A 21340-nucleotide genomic window follows, 5' to 3' on the forward strand; every position below is an offset into this window, starting at 1 on the left:
CGTTCCTCCTGTGGTGAATTTAGAAAAAAAAAATAAAACAACACTCCAAGGATTAAAATAAATGAAAAATCAATGGCATATTGTTTTATGCTAAAGTGAAAAAGGAAAAAGTTTTGGACAGCATCTGAAAAATTGTACATTGCTGAGTCTACTTTGTACAGTGTGAAACCAGTGTCAGCATGATTTTTATAGGTCTTATACAGAGGACGTGATGCATTAAAGGACATTTTGTCATGAAGGTTAGGGAGACGCCTTGTAAATTATAGTGGAGAGAGAGAGACGAGGTGGACTGTAATCACTGAACTTGAATCACTGGAATGGTGCAGTGTTGTGTCAGGGGTCACCTCATCATGTAGATGTGTCTCTGAACCAATGTCAGTCCATTTTATCAACTTAGTAAACAAACTTGTGCGTAAACAGAGCAAGCTGAATTTCTTTGTGATCTTTGAATCCTGTTTTTCACTGGTATCTCATTCTCCTCACGCCTTAGAAGACAATCTCAACACTGACGTGACGTACATCATGTGACAGCCAATATGCTCTTAATAAAATGGTTCAAAGAATTTATTTGAATGTTTAAATTGTGACAGTAATTTAAACCCCCCGCAGCGTAATGACCTCACTCTGCTGCACACACTTGTCTCCCTGTATTTGTGGGGACGTTTGTAGACATGATGCATCCCCTCACCGCTCACCCTTACCTTCAAACCATCAAAACAAAATGCCTAACTTGGCTTTAATGATGTTTTTCTAATCGTTTTTTGTGTGCAATTCTAAACCTAAAACCAGGACTTAAATCACAAACAACCATTTTGAGGTTTAACAGACAAAATGTCCTAAATGTCCCAAGATGTCCTTGCCTCCTGTGGTTTACAAGATTTTGCCCCTCACAGAGATATACATACAAGTACTCGTCTGTTTTTTATTATTGTTCGTCTCTGTGAAGTGTCCTAAATAAAATGCATTATTATATACACACACACAAATGTGTTTTCATATCTTCGTAGGGACACATCATTGACAAAATGCATTCCCTATCCCCTTAGTCTAACCTTAACATTTACTCATTAACCGTAACCATCACAAACATCGCGCCTTAACATTTAACTTAACATAAACTCAGTTCTAATACTAACACTAAAACCAGGTCTTAACCCCTAAAAAACATGGGGCCCAGACAAAATGTCCCCATAAGGTCAAACATGTCCCTACAAAAATAGGTTTTTAGGTTTATTGGACCTCACAAAGATATAAATACAAGTACAAACACAAACACACACACACACACACACACACACAGGTGAAATGACTTACAGAAAACTGTAAACAAGATGATTCAAACTACAGTGATGATGAATGTTTGCACAGCAGACGTTGTCAGGACTCTGAACTGTCCTCCTTTTATTTGTAACCTTAGCCCTATCCTTAACTAAAACCACTTCATGTCTAATTCTAACCCTAACTCTAAACGTAAATGTAGATTTGTGTCATATTAACGTCGTAAACCATATAAAAATAACGACAATAATTCATTTCAACCCACTTTATGTTTATGTTTTATTTAATTAGATTTCATTCTATTTAAATACACCAGAACAGTCAAGTCAAATTCCTTGTATGTGTAAATGTCCAAAAACCAATTCTAATTCAATTCTATTCAAATCCCACATCAAACATTAACCAGTTCTTAAGAAATGAGATTCTGCCCGATGAGGACCACAGCACACACCTAATCATCACAACTAAGTGCTTAAGCCCTAACTTTTAGCCTAACTTAAACCTAATTCTAACCCTAAAACCAGGTCCTAACCACAAAAACGCCATATTTAGGGGGGTACGAATGTGAGGACCAGACAAAATGTCCTCACTTCCTTGGTATATAAGTTTTTGGTCCTCACAAAGACACACACACACACACATACAGGACTCGGCTTGTTTTATGGAGTGGATGGATGTATGTGCACGCGCCTCAGTCATGAGTCACGAGCAAAGGAAAAGGAAATCATTGTAAATCCCATTCAGTGCCTTATGCATCCTTTCTCCAAAACGGGGACGTTTTTCTCTTTCCGTCAACATTTCGACTCCGTCCTCCCTGTGAACAGAGCACTGACCGACACACGGACACACACACACGGACACACACACACACACGCAGAGACCGCGACTCACTGAGATTCACCTGAATTTGTTCTCCATCCGCGGACTTTCATCCAAAACCTCCGCGCACGCTCCACTGGAGTTACTGCGCGTTCTCCTTCATTATAATCATCACTGTCAACAGCACTGCATTTATTTACATTTTTAAATATACATATATATATATGTATATATATATATAAAACCAGAAACCTCACTCAGCACTTCTGGACCGGAGATCTGGAGATGAAGACATATTGTACGTGTTTCTGTCGGACTTGGATTGGAATAGCATTTGCCACAGGTGAGGAGACTTTTAACTCTCGGAGTCTGAAAGTTTGGAGCGCAGAACTTTTTTTTTTTCAATAAAAGAAGAGCTCGAGCCGACTGTTTACACTGCCTTTCAGTCAATAATTGATCCCACGCTGAGCTTTTACTTTTACAGGGCTCAAAGTTTTAGAAATGTTGAGCTGGGGGGGGTTATATGTGCTGAAGCTTGAACCCACACTTGTTGTTGAAGCAGTTTTATGAATCGTAATTTTCAAAGTTATTTCAAATTTCGTGCACAAAATATAACAACTTTAACTTTTAACATGAGTGTACTTTGCATATTTCAAAAACAGACACACATTTACACGCTGTTTACATCATTCTTAATGATATTTTCTACATTTATTTGTGATTATAATGTATGCTGTTTACCTTTTTATTACCATCTTCTGTTATTACCTTTATTTTTACTGTCTTCTGCCGTCGTATTGCACATCATCCCATTGTGGGACTAATGATGGATTATCTTATCTTAAATCTACTGTTAATGTCTGAGTTAATGAGTCACTAGGAGGTGACATGCTGGTAATTGTGTTTCATCAAGTTAGAGCTACAGTATTAATAGTTGTGCTTAAGTCATGAGCAGTAAAAAGCTGATTTTGTGGTGCATAATTTGATTGACTATATATCCACATGTAAGCAGCACATTAAGGTCCTAATAATCAGAGGCAGCAGTGGCAGCAGAGCTGACTCATGTGGAGGATAGAGGGCAGATTCCTTCAGATCCCTGAGAAGAAATGTCAGAAAATGTCACCTCCGTCGGATGCGAACCGACTTGTTTCCAGCTTGTTTTCAGAGCGATCTGCCTCCGAGCTTTGCTGCGTGCAGAAATGTCACGAAAGCCGCACATCTTAATGTCATATTACATTTTAAATGAGTCAAAGCACCATGAGTTCACTGCCCTGTTGTGTATTTGCTGGCCCTGCGATTGATTCTATCCTCTCCGAGCGCACTGCAGCTGAGTTATGCGGCGGCTTTGCTCATGCGGTGATTTAATGTGTATGTTGGGAGTTGTTCCTTGTGTCAAACAGCTGTCCATAAAGCCCAGGGAATATGTTTGTGGCTGGGTGGGTCACATATCGTATACTTGGGAGGAGGAACAGATAAACAGTGGCCTTGTTTTTGCCTCTCATAGCATCGCACAGCTATGGCAGAGGAACCGCAAACATTACAGAGCTTCTGTGATGACAGATTGCGTTACGTGTGGCAAATGTTGAGAAACTTTCTGCAAGGCTTTGCAGCAGTGATGGCTCGATATCAGTCTGAGAGGTTTTTGCTTTTTCTTCTTCTTTTATTTTGAAGTATGACCACGTACAGATGGTCACTGCAGCGTCATGGCAGACGTGCATTTGAAGCGTTTATGTGGTATTTAAGGTTCTTGGATCCAAACCATGGTTGGCGTAGTGATTAGCACTGGATTCACAACCCAGTTGGAACAAGGGCCTTTCTGCATGGAGTTTGCATGTTCTCCCTGTGTGTGCGTGGCTTTTCTCCAGGTTCTCCGGTTTCCTCCCACAGTCCAAAAACGCCCCCTCATGTGGAGGATAAAGCAGTAGAAGATGGATGGATGGATGGATTTTGACCAGTTTTTCATCTGATACTGAATCTGACAATCATATCAGCCCATCCTTATTTTGCTGGAGAGAGAACATTCACAAGAAATACACACATCAAAGCTTCCCAATCATCCATAGTATGTGTCTTGGAACAGCAAATCTTCTTTCATCACACAAACCCGATGTGCCGTGTGTGGTTTCATCTGTGGAAAGACTTGTTTGCCCTGTTACTTCAACCACACAGGCTCCCTTCATCCTCCTCAGCTGATGCTGAAACCACGGAGTAGAAGAACAATAATCCTGCAAGCAGGAAGAACCACTAGCTTCATATTAAAGACACATTTTTCAATTACAGCCTCATGGTTTGGACCCATGTGTGTGATACAATCAAAATCATGATTTGTTTGCCTCTGGATTAAAAAAAAAACCCTCTGCTCTTTGAAGGAAATCATATTTAAAGTTGTTTGTCTTGTCCTTGGCTTCAAGAAACTCCAAACAAGTGTCTTTCAGCAACAAATACAAATATTCTTGTGAGCTGGAGACATTAGTTTGATCTGAAGGGAAGATTGGGGGTGGGGACGTGGGGCCGGTGTAAATGCAGCAGCTGCATTTTTGGAGATTTCACCGTGAGCCATTTTCTACCATCCTCCTGTCACGCTCTGTCTGTGCTTTGAATTAGAGCCATTTCAAAAACATTTCTGACACAGCTACACGGCTTCTGTCTCATTTGAAAAACGACGCCTGGGTACAGGATATCACTGAAGTGAACTGTGAATTACTGATTGAATCACCTCCGACCAGTCAAAGAAGCAGCTTTTGAAATCAGTGATATTTTTTTGTTTCTCTCTCTCAAGCTGAGAACTAAAGCCTGAACGATCTCTGGCTTACTGCGGGTCTCGGGTCCATGATGTTGATGTTGCTTTTAGCTGAGTGTTTTCTGTACGCATACCTCTGCTTGATCAGATCATTCCAGAAATCTGACCCTCGACTTTGGGTATTATTCTTGTAGCGGCATAGTTGCCTTTGCCAACAACAGCCCCCCATTCTCAGCACTGATCTCAGGATTCAACCTCAGGAGTGGACGCTCGGTGTCTCTCCTTCAGTATCTCGTTCTATCAGCTGGACAGCAGCCATGATGAAAGAAGAACTCTGCTGCTGCTGCTGCAGTTCTCCAAATAAATACAGAGTCCTGTGCCTCACTCATCACGGGCACGGGGTTAGTTTGAGCCTAGGGGCATTTAAATGTCTGGTCGCTCACTTTCTCATTATGTTTGAGAACCCACATCCCAAATAAGGCTCGAGCTGAGAGATAAGCTCTTTCAACACCAGCAATGTGCAGCAGAAGCCAAATATGTTCAAGCTAGTGTTGGAAAGTTGATGAAAAACATCTGTGGTATTTTAGTTTCTGCGTTTCTGACCGGTCCATGTTTTTTTTTTTTTTAGTGGCCACATTTTTGCCAGAGGACTCTTCAATTCGTCAATGAGTCCTCATTGAAAACTCTTTCAAACGGGTTGCCGGGTTAGATTTTGTGCACACGTTCATTGTGATCCCAAAGACTTTTGAACCACTGCACACATCCAAGTGCTAATGGATGCTTTGTATATGAAGCCCAGCCCTTCACGTCCTCCCTCGGGACGGATTGTAAGAACTTTTATTTATTCCTCGAACGCCACATTGAGTTCAGCGTTGGACCAGCGCTTTGGTTTTGTATCTATGACAGACCTCAGTTCTACTAATCCTGTCAGGCTCATAAACAAACACTCAACAAGAGTTCATTTAGTTTGTGTTGAAATCAAGAACCTCTTTAAATTCTATTGTCTTTTCATGGTTTTTCCACCAAGTTTTGAAACCTTCAAAAATCAAAGACTGCAGCTCATTTAAATTTGGCTGCTCTCCACTTTAAAGTCATCGTGTGCAGCAGTACACCACTCCCCTTGCTCCTGCCACACTGGGCGCACGCTGAAAGTCCTGTTCTGTAAGCACGTCAAGCATGCTGGATCTCCTCCATCGCGTCAAAACGGTGCTCCCAAAGCTTGAATCTCATTTCAGAGAGGAGAGAAGGAAAAAACAGCCAGAACTTACAAGTAGGACAGGTTAGGGTCGATGATTTTGTTGGTGCGGCTAAAAACCTTCTACAAATTCAATATGCTGTGAGCAGGCATGTTCTGACCACGTTTTAAATTGCATCTTTGGTTTTGGACGCAGCCATGAAAACCAAAAACTCTTCGCTGGAGATGATCTTTGTCCTGAAAGGTGGGCCATCACTGTCCTGTCCCACAAAAACACGTCAAACACAGGTCCACATGTTGAGTGCATGACCAAACTTGGAAGACTCACTGATGAGACTATTACAGTACTTCAGTGCATGTTTATTCTCATTAACCACACTGACAAGTGCCGTTTCATGACTGTGGTGTGGACAGAAACCGGACTTCAGCCTCTCACAAATACAGCTAAAACTAAGATGATCGTTACACGGATTAAGGAGGAGTTAATCTAAGAGATTACTTGAAATGTGGAGTTTTGAGATTTGGTCTGAAATTGTTCAGAATTTTTCTTTTGGAGAGGTGGCACAGTTACAGGGGGCACACAAATGGGTCTAAGTGAATCTTTTAAGCTTCACATAGAACGTTTGAGATGGTTTGATTCAAAACCAGTAGACCACGAAACTGCCAGATAAATCTGACAAAGCTCAAAAGCGACGAGAAACAGGAGGCAGGAACTAAGGTAATGGAAACATTCATCAGGTAAATGTACGTAAAAACAAGTGGAGTACAAGGTTCAGGAATGCAAAAGATCATAGGTGGAATGGAGCAGGGTCACCGCAAAAGTGGACTAACAGCTGGTCTTTTATACTCTGAAGGAAGTGGAGGTGATGAGCCAGATTGGTCACAGGTGAGCCTCAGGTGAGCAATCAGCCAAGTCCAGCACCTGGGCGAAGGAAAGAGGAGGAGGGAGAGCTGACTGAATCTGCTCAACTTCTTCTTATTGTATTGGCATATCTTTATATACACGGTAACAGAGTTTAGGAAGCACTGAAACACTATGTTTAATGTGGGACAATGATGACGATCATCTCACCTCTCTTCGTCGTCGTCGCTGCTGCTGTTTTTTTGTTGTCATCATCCTCTCGTGTTTCTGGAGATCGTTTTGTCTATTTATTCCATTGGAAAGAGTCACGGGGAGTGATTTACATTTCAAACACACCTCTGAAGTGTTTTTGAGGACAAGTGCGTAAGTGGAGGGTTTACCAAAACTACAAATCTCTCACATTTTGATGCCGAGGCGCTGAGAGTAGCTGGATTTATAAGACTAACAGTATAACAGTAGTTTAGAAGTGTATTCAAGGAGTAAAAAGACTCGAGATATGGGGAAAGAATCTTATCATGATATACTTTTTATGTAATTCAACATCGATAGATATCGCAAGATAAATCAAATCAATATTTGATATTTGTAGATATAGCACTTTTTGTTTTATTTATGTGTTTTAGGTGTTATTGAGTGACATTTTAACACATTTTGTTGATAATAAATAAGTATCAATGCAACAGGGGCCGTCATTACAGATACCTTATCACGATATGACGATATCACACTGAAGTCTGACTGAATAACTCAACAAAAGGAACATTTTAAAGAACCATTTCTTCACGCTAACCTTCACATGCAGTGATCCGAGTGCATGAAATGAGAACGAATCCTTTGCAAACAAATGCAAATGAAGCGTTAGCCACAGCAGGTAGAGACTCTCTTAGCATTCTCGAAATCACTCTCCGACACTTAAAAATGATTACCATGCAGAGGAGGTTTAACCTATTGATTTCTTTTCTCCTCCTTTTCTCCATCGAGTTCGCACAGGTCGCTGTTTCTCACTGCAATCAGCAAAGAGACAGCATTCATTTCAGTTATGCTTTTCTCACTCGAGCACTTGAGCTCCGGCTTTCCAGTGCGTCGTTACAGTTACACACGCGCGCGCGCTTCTACCTGGTAGACAGAATTATTCATACGCTGCTCGTTAATTGAGACCGACGATGAGCATGAAGGACAGAGAGAGAGAGAGAGAGAACATTTTCTTTTCGTTGCATCTTAAGCGGACTGGATTTGGATTTTGCTGAGGAGACGTGCGTATCATTACAGGAAAGAATCTAGATTATCTTTTGAGTTGACAGCTACAAAAACCTCAACGCTGTCGAGAACAGTTGTTAAAGATTAGAAGTGGTGTTGCCAAACACTGCAGGGCAATTGCATTGTGGCATTTATTGGTTGATCACCCTCTGCTCTTTGAGAAGACAGAAACTGGATCTTGGGACACAATTGCTGACAGGAGGATATTACAACACACCAAAGACCTTGTGTCGCTTAGAAACAAGCATCATTATAACACTTACATGGAGAGCCTCTATTTCTATTACATTCCAAGTGTTGCTCAGTCTCAGGCAGCTGTGTGTTGGAAGTCAATTTACTCCAATCACACCTCTCACTTTGCCTTTTGAGGTCACTTGAGGTTCATGGAAAAGAAACTAATTGCAAAGCCTGGGGAAATTGCCATTTTTTTTCGCTTTCAGCGTCGTAATTGTTGACCCCGGCACGCAACACTCTGACCTTGTTTTCTGCAGCTCCTGCTTCAGTGATTTAGTTTAGCTGCGACAGAGATGACACAGTAGCAACGACTTGTTCATGACCCACATCTTCAGGATTTAGATAACAAGAACAGTTATGGGGCTCCTTAAAGTTTGGCCTCAGCACAGTCACAGCAAGAGTTTCAGGAGCCTGTCACGTATTTGTTTTTCGACATCTATAGCGCCATGTATGAGAATGGGACCGTTTACCAGAATATACACTCGGTTTCTTCTCTCAGGAGGGGAAACCATTTCTCAGTGATAAAAACGATGACATGCAAAAAAAACCCGGTTCAGCACAGAGGAAGAGCTGGAGCTGTCCGGTGTGCCTGTGAGGCAGATACAGGAAGATTTAGTCAGGGACATAGGAAGCAGGCCCAGATGGTTCATCGGCGCATCCTTGATTTGGCACCCCTCCTGTGGCAGGATGTTGGAAAGGCCTAACTCCTCCACTAGTGGAGAGGACAGCGACGTTCTCTTCAGTCGGAACAATGAAATCAAAGCCCGAGCTGCCAGTCAGTCCGTCGCCTGGCTTTGGCCTGGCCTTGTGTCTCGGTGACAAAGGAAGGGAACCTCATTTTTTTTCAGAGGGAGTGGGCGTGTGCTAGCCTGAGGCTGTTGGACTTCACATCCAGAGAGCAGGTCTGCTCCGTGGCCTGCCTGGCCTCCAGTCCCTCGCCGGACATTCATGGTGTTGCTATTTCAGAGCGTCTCCGCCTCGCCTCATTATTATTATTATCAGAAACTGTGTCACTAGAATAACTGTTTGACTCAAGCCACCACCCATAGATTGCTCTTTGACCCTGACAGGGAAAATAAAGTTAAATTCCTGTTTTTACATTCGCTGTCAAATCTGTTCAAATCCAACGTATTTATAAAGCACATTTACAAACAACATTGTTGACTAAAGTTCAAATCTTATTGTACTGGTAATAACAGTGGTAATAGTGTAGTCATTTTATGTTACAGTTGCACCTTTAATTTTCCAGGTATTTGGTTATGAGAATGCTACTGCCAGTGTAATAACTGCACATTAAATGTTTAAAATCATCCTTTATGCCCCGAAAAACTAACTGTTACTAACTTCTATAGAGATATGATCATAATCATAATATTACTTCCCTATGCACTGTTTCCATATTGTTACTGTACTGTAATGAGAGGACTTTCCCACACGTGGGGTCAGCATATAATTGTACAACAACAGCTCAAATACTTAATTACAGTTACTATACCATTGAAAACCTTTGTGTTTTTCAATGACTCCCATGTCGTGTCCTTTCTGCCAAACTGAGACTCTGGGAAAAAAAAAAAGAAAAAGGAGTTTTATTTGCTGATACAAGGTTGAATCTTTTCCTCTTCCTGCCACGTGACTGATCAGAGACTAAACTACAGAGGAGCGAGGAAACACTGAAGGCAGCGTCTCCCTCACTGTCCATGAAAAGGGGAAGTGAAAGAAGCGTCAACATGATAAAGAAAACAGGAAATTTGCTCGTTGAGCTCCTTTCACATGCGCTTGAATTGCTCCCCCGATCTCGTAGCCCTGTGGAGAGAGGAACTCTCATCTCCATCCGTACCTTTGATGCGCGACACTTTTACCTGCTGAGCATCTGTCTGCTCGTCACTTCGGCTTTGCATCGTTAATTGACTCACGGCGAGGCGTCTTTCCTGTGTGTGCGTGTGTGTAAAGATTTATCTTTACTCACCAGGTGTCCTCCATAGAATAGGACTCATGCGACAAAGTCCCCGCTGTAAGTTGTGGAAAAGAGCACGGCAAATGAATGTATGGAGACCAAAGACATGAACTATGTGGGTATTTATGAGTTACAATTTCATGCTCTGGTGAATTTAGCAAGTCCATCTTACACCTGCATCAGTAAATGTCTCTACAATATTAATGATTGCTTTTGAGAATGTCTCCGCAGCTCGTTCCCAGTCTAAGATAAAATTCATTCAAACTCTCTGTCTGTCACTGCAGCCTTGTTTACTCTTTTTCTGTACACAATATTACATTTGCAGGTCAAAATAGGTAAAACGTGCACATTTTGGACACATTTTTTTTACTTTTGCATGTCATGTTTGGGGAATTTAAATGGGTGAAACAGCTACTCTGCATTGAATTTTCCTCACTACTCACATGCACGTGTGTAATTATGAAGAGCAACATTCACTGACATATTTTATTGCGCGAGAACGTTAACATTACACCGACTAGTCCTGCGCGTTCGAGTACACATTCAGCAGTTATCAGCGGAATCAGTGGGAGTGGAATCAAATGATTTGAGAGGCACGTTCATCTGATTCATGTATTTTTCAGCCCACGCTTTAATAAAGTCTGCGGCGTTCATTTTTTATTACTTTTTGCAGGAGGGTTGCTCTGTTTTATAGGATACAGCAGAGGATCAGGCAGGAAATGTGAGGGCAGAGAGACTGAATGATGTGCAGGAGAGTTTTCCTGGCAGGGGACATTACAGTTGCATGGTTCACTTTTCGAGTGCATGAGATTTCTGTGGCTTTAGGTCAAAATCGGAGCACGAATGTCCGCCTCACTGTGCACCTGTGTATGTTTTGCAGGAGCCTGGGGATTCACTTTTTTTTTTCACTGTTATCAATTCCACATTTTTCCAGCATATTTCATGGTAATAAATTGTTGCAGAACTCCTCCGCGGCGCGGCAGCGGTTCTCTGGTCCTTCATGGCTAAGTGAAGAGCTACTGAAGGTGTCCCTCCGCCACGCTGTTAGTGTTTACACATTTCACTTGACAAGGAGACAAGCCGCTCGTCTTCGCTCCGTCAATCCGGTATGTGGTGCTGACGCATCAAAGCGCCGCCCGACTCGCGCGCTGAGTGAACAGGCGCAATTGTCGTTGAAAAGTTCTGACTTCTGACACTTGGCTCGCATGTATACGTACATCTGGCACTTCCATCATGACAGAAGCATGCGGCACAGAGAAAACAGAGCGAGCAGCTGTGTGAGGCCATATGTGTGATGTATTCATCGCTATCTCATTACATGGCTTGCATGGCCGTTAACAACATGAAGCAAACGGCTTTCACTGCCTCTTTCTTATGTGAATTACATTTTTACCAGACAAAAGCGTTTCCTCTCGTTTGCCGCTGGTTCAAACCGATATCGGTTACTTTTCAGGTCGTGTTTGCTTGGCGCGTTCAGCTGGAGGTGGTGACTTCCCAACGGCTTATGAGCTACATTCGATGAGCTGTTACTTTGAGTCAAGACCACAGCTAATGACTGCCAGTAAATAGTTTCGCTCTGAATCTGCATTAACGGTTACATTTGGAAGTCCCCCAGTGATCAGATGTCAATGCAACGAGCTGAATCACAGTGTTTAGAGAAGCCGGTGGAGTCATCCTGAGCACAATGTGAAACGAGCTCCATGATTAGAGGCCGCTCACGCGAGGGGTTTGACACATCTAAACGTGTGTGTTTATGCTTTCGTCATCCTGTGATAGCAGAGGCAATAAATCAACATTGGAGGACTCTTTTTGTGTGTGTGTGTGTGTGTGTGTGTGTGTTAGAAGCTATTCACCCAGAGCTTATCTCTGCACCAGCAGCTGGAATGCATGGGAAAAGAAGAGAAACCGGCTCAAATCTTTTTTTGGCTCGCTGCCCCGCGCTTACATTTCCAAGGTAGTTGTGAATGAGCCAGTGACCATTTGAGCATTTCGTCCGGACAATCTGTCTGTGCAGAGATGATGATGATGATCACTCTGATGTCGATGGTTGGAATATGGACCCATTTTACATATTTAGAAACAAATCACATTTAATTTACATAATTCCTAGCTCTTTTGCACACTCAACTACTGTGTTTTTCCATATCTGTTGTGTTCTTTGTCCTCCCAGCAGTTGGCCACTGAGGTGTACATTATGTATTTATTATTTTGTTAACTGTATATCGTCATTGAAGCTGTCATCTGTGGATTAAACTAAAACGATGACTTCTCCCGTCTCTCACAAATGAAATGTTTTTGTGTTCCTCCGTGAGCAGCTGGACTAACATTACCCCCAGTTTGAACTGCTCGAAATGTCATGAATAGCTTTAGTGTTGCATTCATATGATGTTATATAAAAAAAAAACACGGCCTAGCCTTTAACAGGACACAGCTGTCATGACCCCCGGACTTTACTGAAATATTAAATCATGAATTTGTTGTGGTTAATTTGCTTCTCTGTTTATTGGATTTCTTTGTTAATCACCTTCATATTTTAAGTTGTTCTGCGTCTTGATTTTTCTTTTTTTTGTCCCCCATGTTTTAGCTGTAGGGTATTTGCGTGTATCTTGTTAGTTCCCTTGTTAACTGTGTTATTTCTTCCTTGTGTGTCTGGTCTGATTTACTTCCTGTCTTTGGCCTGTTTACCATGTCTTTGATTGTCTGCCCCGCCCTGACGTGTTTCACCTGTGTTCACTTATCCCTGGCCCTAATGCGTTTAGTCTCTGTTCTCTTTGAGTCTCTTAATCTGATCTTCTCTGCTGGTGTCCCTTCATGCTGCTGTATTTGTTCCTTGTGTGTCCTCAAACCCTTTTTTTTTCATCAAAAACTCTGCATTTGGGATGTCAAGGAGGCCCAAACATAATTTCTCTGAAACCACTGGATCTTGACAGGCTAGAAGTTGGGTACACACCCTTTAACCCTTAGAGCTCATGCGGCAAAGATCTGTGCCGCAGGTGCACCTTTGGTAAATTGCCGTGCATGGGAATAATACACAATTCCTTATATGGACATCCTGGTCATCTGGACATCCATAGGTCACATTCAGGCTTTAAAAAGTCGTTTTTTGAGTCAAAGTTATGATTCATTTCATATCAAAGTTTTAGTCGTGATACAAAGTAGCAATAATTGTGCAGAAGTCACAAAACAAACCGCTGTTTTTTATTTCCAAATTGCACAAATTCAGTCCGATTTTAAACATTTTGAGTACTTTTTGTCCAGGTGTGTTTCTATAGTTGGTGAAAATGAGCTAGTAGTCTAGTAGACACTCTGTATTGCACTTATTGTAAGTCGCTTTGAATAAAAGCGTCTGCTAAATGACATGTAATGTAATGTAATGTATTGCACATTCTTATAGCCTCTGTACATACTGTATGTTTAAACATAGTAATGGGAACAAAACAGCCTAAATGCTCTGTGTTCTAAGGATTAATTTCAAAATAAAAAAAAAATATAGCAAATAAAAGCTCTGCTCAGTCCCTGACCATCTACATAACTGTTTGTGCTGACTGGCCTCCAGCTGAAACTGCCGTTCAGGAACTTAAGCTTTTAACAATATGTGAGGAATGTTCACTTTTTTTTGACTTCACTCTCTAATGAGTAACAAGATAAATGAGGTAAGTGAGTGATAACAGTCATAACAATCTGTCATGAAACACAGCATGAAAGGTCACGGCGGGAAAGCGTGTTTATTATCATCACAAGATACGTTATCAGCCATGAACTTGGATAAATTGACGTGTTTGGTTTTTGTTGGCGTTCGCCTCACATCGCTTTACATCTGAGCACCGTGTGCTTCAAATTATAAGTGACAGAATGTAAACAAGTGCTAATGGAATTATGTTTGTTTTAAGCCATTTTCACGTAGCCGTCAGGCCGACATGTCTCCCATATGTGATGCGAACATGGCGCATACGTTACATACACCGAATCCATATGGAAGATATTGATTTCCTAAACTAGGGCGAGAGTCACCTCCAGTATGTGAGGTGCAGAAATGTCCTCGGGTTCTCCAATTTACTCTCACAGTCCAAAAACATGCAGAGGTTAAAAAGAAACTCAAAAGTGAATGGTGGTCTGCTCTGTGATTTACTGGTGATGCCCTGCCTTTTGCCCTATGTCAGCTGGGATTGGCTCCAGCCGCCCCACGACCCTCATGTGGAAGATAAAACAATAGACAGTGAGTGAGTGAGTGAGTGAGTGAGTGAGTGAGTGAGAAAAGAGCTCCAAACAGCACATGTGTCAATGGCAGGTTTGGTCCCTCAGCCATGTGCAACTCAATACACGTTAACTATGACTTTACGGCACCTGTTTTAAGAGGTCCACTTAGGCTGACAAATGATGTGTAAGACATCCAAAGATAAGACAAATAATGTGTTTTGCACATTAGCCTCAGGAGTGTGGAGCACACAGTGCACAGGCATATTTGCTATAAATTCTATCAAATGTTTTTTTTTTTTACTAGTCTTCACAGAGACTCTCGGCGTGACTCTGTGTGGGTGTACCGCTGTCTTTCTTTGCCTTCGGCTGCGTCGACATATCAGTCGATCTTGTTGTACGATGGGGCATTTCAAATAGCCAAAGCTAACATCTTCCCTTTATGGCGAACGCCTCTCCTCCAGGTTTCCCTCCCCAAACACTGACACGTCGACGTCTCGTCTTTCAGGGCATGCCAGTCAGTCGTGACATTTCTTGGAAGAATTACCCTTTACTCTCTGTCTGTCGGGGTGCAATCTCTCAACAGATAGTGAGGCGAGCATCTGTCATTGACTCCCGAGCTACAGTAGGGATTCAGATCAGAGCTCATCACGTTGTGTCTGTGCAAAAGAAGCGAGTACGAATCATGTCACCTCAGCCTGTAAAGTGGATTTGTTGTTATAGTACATTTCTGTACCAAACAACAGTTTTAATGACATCTGAAAGCAGCATGGAATCATGGGAACTGTCATGTTGTCTTGTTCGGTTTCAGTGGGAGAGCTTTGACGGCAGCACAAGCAGGTAACAACAATAAGTATTCGTGATCCTTTAGTTACAAATACACACAATAAAATGAAAAAACTAAAGACAAAAAAAAAGGAAAATGTTTTAAAATACGTATTGTCTGTATGACAAAGAATTCTAAATGATGGATGTTTTTGTTTGAAAGTTAGAGTCATATTTGTGTGTTCAATATTTTATACTAATAATATGACGATGATGGAGGAGGAAGAAGAACATGATTAACTTCTGAATTACAAAACAGGTCATTTGTCATAATGTCTTTCAAACACACTGAATGATCGTTTTCTGACAATGTTCCTGTATATACACGGGATGCATGTGGTGATTTGGTAAATCTAATGATTAATCAACCTTTTTTTTAATATATCTTGTTGTTGTTGTTGTTAAGTGTTTGAAGTCCAGCGCTTCGTGATAAATGTAGGACTGAAGGAGATGAACTCTGAGGTGGTCTGCTCTGTCTTAAGACAATAAAGATGTCAGCTGCACTGACAGGAAACTGACAGCTCCTGTGGTTGAATTCACAGGCTGCGCATGTTTCTCACAGCATCATGTGTGTGAAAAGAGTGGATAAAAGTGTGTTGTGTTGTGTTGCACTGTGGTGTTGAAGCTGGTAGCAGGTTCACATCTGAGCTGAGACAGTGCAAAGAGCTGTGGAGGTTTAGGGAAGGAATATCGTGCTGTGAGCCAAGTAGGGAATGATTTGTAGATGTCACTCAGTCCGTTTACATGCTTCTTAAAAGTCCAATTTTAGTCAGACTAAGACAATTCTTTGGTTTTCTTAATGTCACGTAAACACATACAGTAAGTCCGACTAAAATCGAGCTAGTCTTAGTCAGACTAACATACTATAATATGCTTGCTAACCTTCAGCCAACTTTAAGTTGAATTACTCACATATTCTTATAACCAGAACTGGTGTTCAATATTAACAGCCATAACTTAGGATAAGACACAAACTAGGCGCCTTTCAGGGTTTCCTCCCTAGATACCGAGGCGCCAGGCATCTGGACCAGATACTCTATCTGGAGGCTTAGTAACTATATGTATCAGAGCTGGCACGCTGCTCGTGAGAATCTGCCATGTGATGCCTCAGTTTTCCTCGGATCTGAGCTGTCTATAATAAACTCTTTCAACTTCACTCATCACTGACTTCAGAGGTTCCATCATAGGTCATCTCACCTGATAAACAAAAATCTTCATAACAAATGTGAGTCATATTCCGATTATTCCTGCACGTATATATATGCTTAGTCTGACTGGAGTGAGACATCTACCAAAACTTCCTCCACGGTCTTTGACCTGGAAACTCTCCCACGTCATACGGCGGAGGCGTCTTTCTTCAGACAACCACAATTAATGTACAGCAGTACGATACAAACTGATTCATTAAGCACTAAATCCTCAACGTGTATTCGGACTCTGCAAATTGTCCGTTTGCCTGTCTTAGTCAGACTACGCCGTAGCTCGATTAAACTCTGCATGTAAATGTACCGATTCTATATTAGCTATCCTACCGCTCTGTCCTCCAAGTGATATTTAGCTTGTAAGTGGTTTCTCTTTTCAATAGCGGTGTGTGGTTTTGTTTTGTTTTTGGTCATTCATGAGCAAAGCTTGTGACACACACGACACATGCAAGCATGTCTTTGTATTTTATAGGCCCACTCCAAATGTACCACTAACCATTCATATTTAACCTATCATTGCTTCTTGACGTTCTTATAACAGATCCGAATGCAATTGCCTCTGTTGTGGAGTTCTGCCGTAACTTGTCACATTCCAGTGTATTTGTCATTTTAAGTTGTCGTTGGTTGTTTTCTCACGATGTTGCATGCTATGAAACATTATGAAGGACTTACTCCGCACTGTCTCAAGCATGCATCAGTCAACAGTTGCTGTGGTAAGACAACTGTGGTAATGAGAATAATAACTGGACTCGGTTTGTTGTTTCTGTCACGCTTGGTGTTGTTCTACAGCTGCACTTTTGCCCTAGAAACATTTCGCCGTAGAGGGACAATAAATTATTTGATTTTATTTGCAACCTTTTTTCTCTGACCAGAACCTCTGAAGGTTGCAAATTTGCAGGGATTAGATGATTTACATGTAGTTGTAAATCAAATAAAAACAAATAAGAAAAGCTGAGCTTCTGCTGCAAACGTGAGAGTGGTATAAATCCTCTCATCTACATTTAACTGTTGAATTTGCCAGGAAAGCAAATGCAAAGTATCTGCAAAAAAAACTGTCAAATGAATCCCTTAAAACTGAAATTTTAACTTCATAAAATATCAACAATTTTGTATTAATCTTTTCTCAATCATAGTTTAGTTGAAGAATCAGAATACATGCAAGAGGAAAAGTAGACCGCACATTCATTAAATAGCGTGATTTTATTTGGCCGTATAAACCCACAGACCACAAGGAAAAGATAGTGTTTGATTTTGGAGAGTAAAAGTTCATAATACCAACAATAACTGTGTACACTCACATCACTATATTCAAGGTTTTTCTGTGAGTTTCTGTCTGTTGTTGCGCTAATGACGGAAACTCAAGCTGATGGGTCTTCTTCCACTGGGAGCAGCCTTCACTGTAAACATGATTAACACAATATTTACAGAGGCATAAACGTCCTCTATTGTGCTCCCTGGGCAGCAGGATGTGCTGGACGCTGGTGTCCAGAACGCAGCAGGTCATGACTGACCGGTGTGAGCTGTTGCATGTTCTCTGCTGAAGTCTGTTGTCCATCCTGTTCTATAATTGCTTGAGGATGAGTGATGGAGAGTAAACATGTGTTGCACCCAACCCTGACATCTACGGTATGTTTGTACTGTACGTCTGTGGGCGGTATAATGTTGATGAAGTCACCGCTCTATTTGTCCTTGGGTGGATTTTGGCAGCTTTGTTGATTCTCACTGGAAACTCGGCGTTTAATGCTGCAATAACGCTGCGCCACTTTCAACACAAACAAGTATGTGAGGGTGAAAAATGGTGAAGGTTTTCCTTCATAAAAGCAAAGAAAGCCTCTGCACCTTCACATGCACTCCCTCGGTTTGATGATATCCAGGTGGGGTTATAGAGATCATGGTGACATGTTCATATATGATATACTGTTGCATGACTAAGCACTTTTCACAGCCTGAGGAGAGAATAATGTCGGTCAGACATCGTCGTATTAACTAAGCAGAAGTCAGTCAAATCAATGCATGTGTGATGAATCAAGGCCAAACAGTCTTTGTGGATATAATGAGAGGAGGAAGCAGTTTAGTGGGTGGGCCGTGACTACTCTGTCTGGGTGTTCTCAGTGTGGAGCTTTACAGGTTGTAAATGTAATGAACAACGTGCTGTCTGAGCCGCTGTCGTGTCCCATTTCAGATTCCTGATGTGTTGCGGAGATTTGACAGCCCGAGCCGCAGCTCTGTCAAAAAACACACCGGGGTCCCCCGGCCGACGTGTGTGTAACATGAGTCTAATGCAGTTGCCATGTTCACTCCCTCAGGTCTGGTGACTGGCTTTTCTATGACTCCGCCCATCCTCGACGGCTCCAGAGAAGATCTAGTGATTCCAGTCTACGAAACACTCACCATCACATGCAGGTACAGTGTGTGTGTGTGAGTGAGTGCGTACGTCTTATCAGATTATGAGGACACATATTGGTTAACATGTCCTCACAGCCATTGCTGTGAGGACATGTTAACATTGTGGGGACATTTAGACAGACAGACAGACAGACAGACAGACAGACGACTTTATTGATCCCTTTGGGAGGTTCCCTTGGGGAAATTAACACTTAGCAGGTCCCTTGGGGAAATTAGCAGGTCCTCACAACTTTAAAGGGCCTTTTTGAAGGTTAAGACTTTATTTTACTTTACTGTGAGGGTTAGAATTAGATTAGGATAAGGTGTGTGATTTAATCAAACTTAGATGTCCACACTTGTGGAGCACTGGCCTGGGGGAGTGCCACCTGTCGCAGCCCCCTCACTGATACATTAATAAGGTAAGTGAGCATAAGATATGGAAATAGGTTAGAATGGGTTAAAGGTTAGCTTTAGGCAAGGTAAGGGAAAAATGATGAATTCAAAATAAAAACTCATGATAAAACTCAAATAAAAAAGAAAAAGAGTTGTGTAATATTTAATAGTTAAAGGAATACTTCACCGATTTGCATTTAGATGTATATTACTAGAACAGGGGTAGTAAACTGAAAAATTGTGCTCCCCAACCTCAGTTTCAAGTATCAAGTCTGAGATAGGCCTGCCAGTACTGATAAAATACCTATAATAATTACACAACATTTTATTTATATAGCTCTTAAAGGGTGCTCAGAGACGCATCACATGTATTAAAATGTTATAAAACAAACAGGCAAGAAAATACACACCATTTTTCCACACATTAAAGGTGGCTATGAAGAGGAGGGTTTTGATGAGTTTTCATGACTTTTTCATGTGATTTCATTTTATACTTGAATCCAATGACTATTCAGAGGTAGATGTTATAATTCATAGTACATTTAACTAGCAGGTGACTGTTTATTTGCATGTATACACATCTCAGAAGTTATAGTTCTATACATTTTCTGACATGTTATAGACCATTTGCTTTGAACTTTTGCTTAGTGGAAATAACAAATCTACATTTTACACAGTATACTTTAGAAAAAAAAGTATAAATATATGTAGCCTGTAAGTACCAGTAAATCTATTCCTTTAAATTCCAATCAACACTGTTTTGACACTCGGCAGTTCCAGTTCAGCTGGTCCAAGATAATACAGACTTTTCCGTCCTAATCCTGAGATTATAGTCTGACCATCACAACGCAGTTGTGGCTCATGTCCATGATGCTCACTCATGCCGACCTAAGCATGAGGAACAGGATAGTGCTGAGAGTCACATTAAGTCATGTGTTTGAAGAAAGAGTTTGAGCCGTTAGGCGTGTATGTCTTTCGTCTTATTTTTGCTATAAATTATTGATGAACTAATTTCAGTCTAGCTCTGACATTTGGTCCGCCTTGTGTTTTGACTGAACGCTGGTGTTATTAATGAGGCCCCAAAATTACAGCTTTTATCCCGGAGGCTTTAAAAATCTGCGCAACACACAGCACAAAGCCAATTTGCTGCAAGACAAAGGCGGCATCTATCTTGACCAAGTAGCCGTGGCATATAAAATCACTCATAATGACCACCCTTTATCTCTATGAAAATTCTGCTGCACTGTCGTTCCATTCATCGTTTTGTTTCTGTCTTTGGAAAACTGGTGATACTATGCCCAGCACAGATCTGAAATGGTTTGCATGTAAAGCTCATATTTTCAGTAAGAATCTCCTAGGAGAGGAAGTCAGTTTCATTTTAGTCAACTCTGTCTTCACAATGTACAATTCTCTAAAATCCAGATAGATGGATCAGACAGACACTATTCACGAGGGCTAGAAAATCACCCACATAATACTTTCATTGCCCTTAGTGGTTTTTCCACTCATCACATTTTGGCACTGTGTCTGAGAAATGTGGATATTTGTAGTTGGCTGAGGCAGGTGGTGAAAGCCCAGCTATCAGTTTTCAGGCAGCCATTACTCAACCTCGCTCATAATGCCTCCAGGTTAACATAACTGAATTTATGTGGCAAAGCACAAAGCACACAAGGGATGTGTGCATGGACAGACACACACGCACACTTAGGCAGAACATGACATCCATTCAACTAATGTGAGTTGCACCGATGCTTTATTAAATTAAAACACTAATAAATTGTATCTATGTAGCCTCAGCTTATTCACAGTACTCGGCTACTTTTGTTTTAAGCTGTGGTGTGTAGCTTTTTTTTGTTGTTATCATTATTATTAGCCTCTGTTTGGTCTTCGTGGACAGAAAAGGATGTAACACTATTTGTATGCGGTGTCCAGGCTCTGTCAGACTTGTCTGTGTACACTGACAGCGCAAACGTGGGTGTGAGCAAAAGCATTTATCCCGTCA

General features: G+C 41.4%; 1 protein-coding gene across 1 annotated transcript in view; it reads left to right on the top strand.

Moving 5' to 3' along the window:
• Positions 1-2141: 2141 nt before the first annotated feature.
• flt4 (fms related receptor tyrosine kinase 4) overlaps positions 2142-21340 on the top strand; it is a 47573-nt gene continuing 28374 nt past the window's right edge. Inside the window, exons 1-2 of the mRNA XM_044040112.1 lie at positions 2142-2440; positions 18867-18963. Coding sequence (XP_043896047.1) covers positions 2383-2440; positions 18867-18963 — 155 coding nt within the window. The 5' untranslated portion in view covers positions 2142-2382. The remainder of the gene's footprint in view (positions 2441-18866; positions 18964-21340) is intronic.

Source organism: Solea senegalensis, linkage group LG12 (genome assembly GCF_019176455.1).
Source record: "Solea senegalensis isolate Sse05_10M linkage group LG12, IFAPA_SoseM_1, whole genome shotgun sequence".
Taxonomy (NCBI): Eukaryota; Metazoa; Chordata; class Actinopteri; order Pleuronectiformes; family Soleidae; genus Solea; species Solea senegalensis.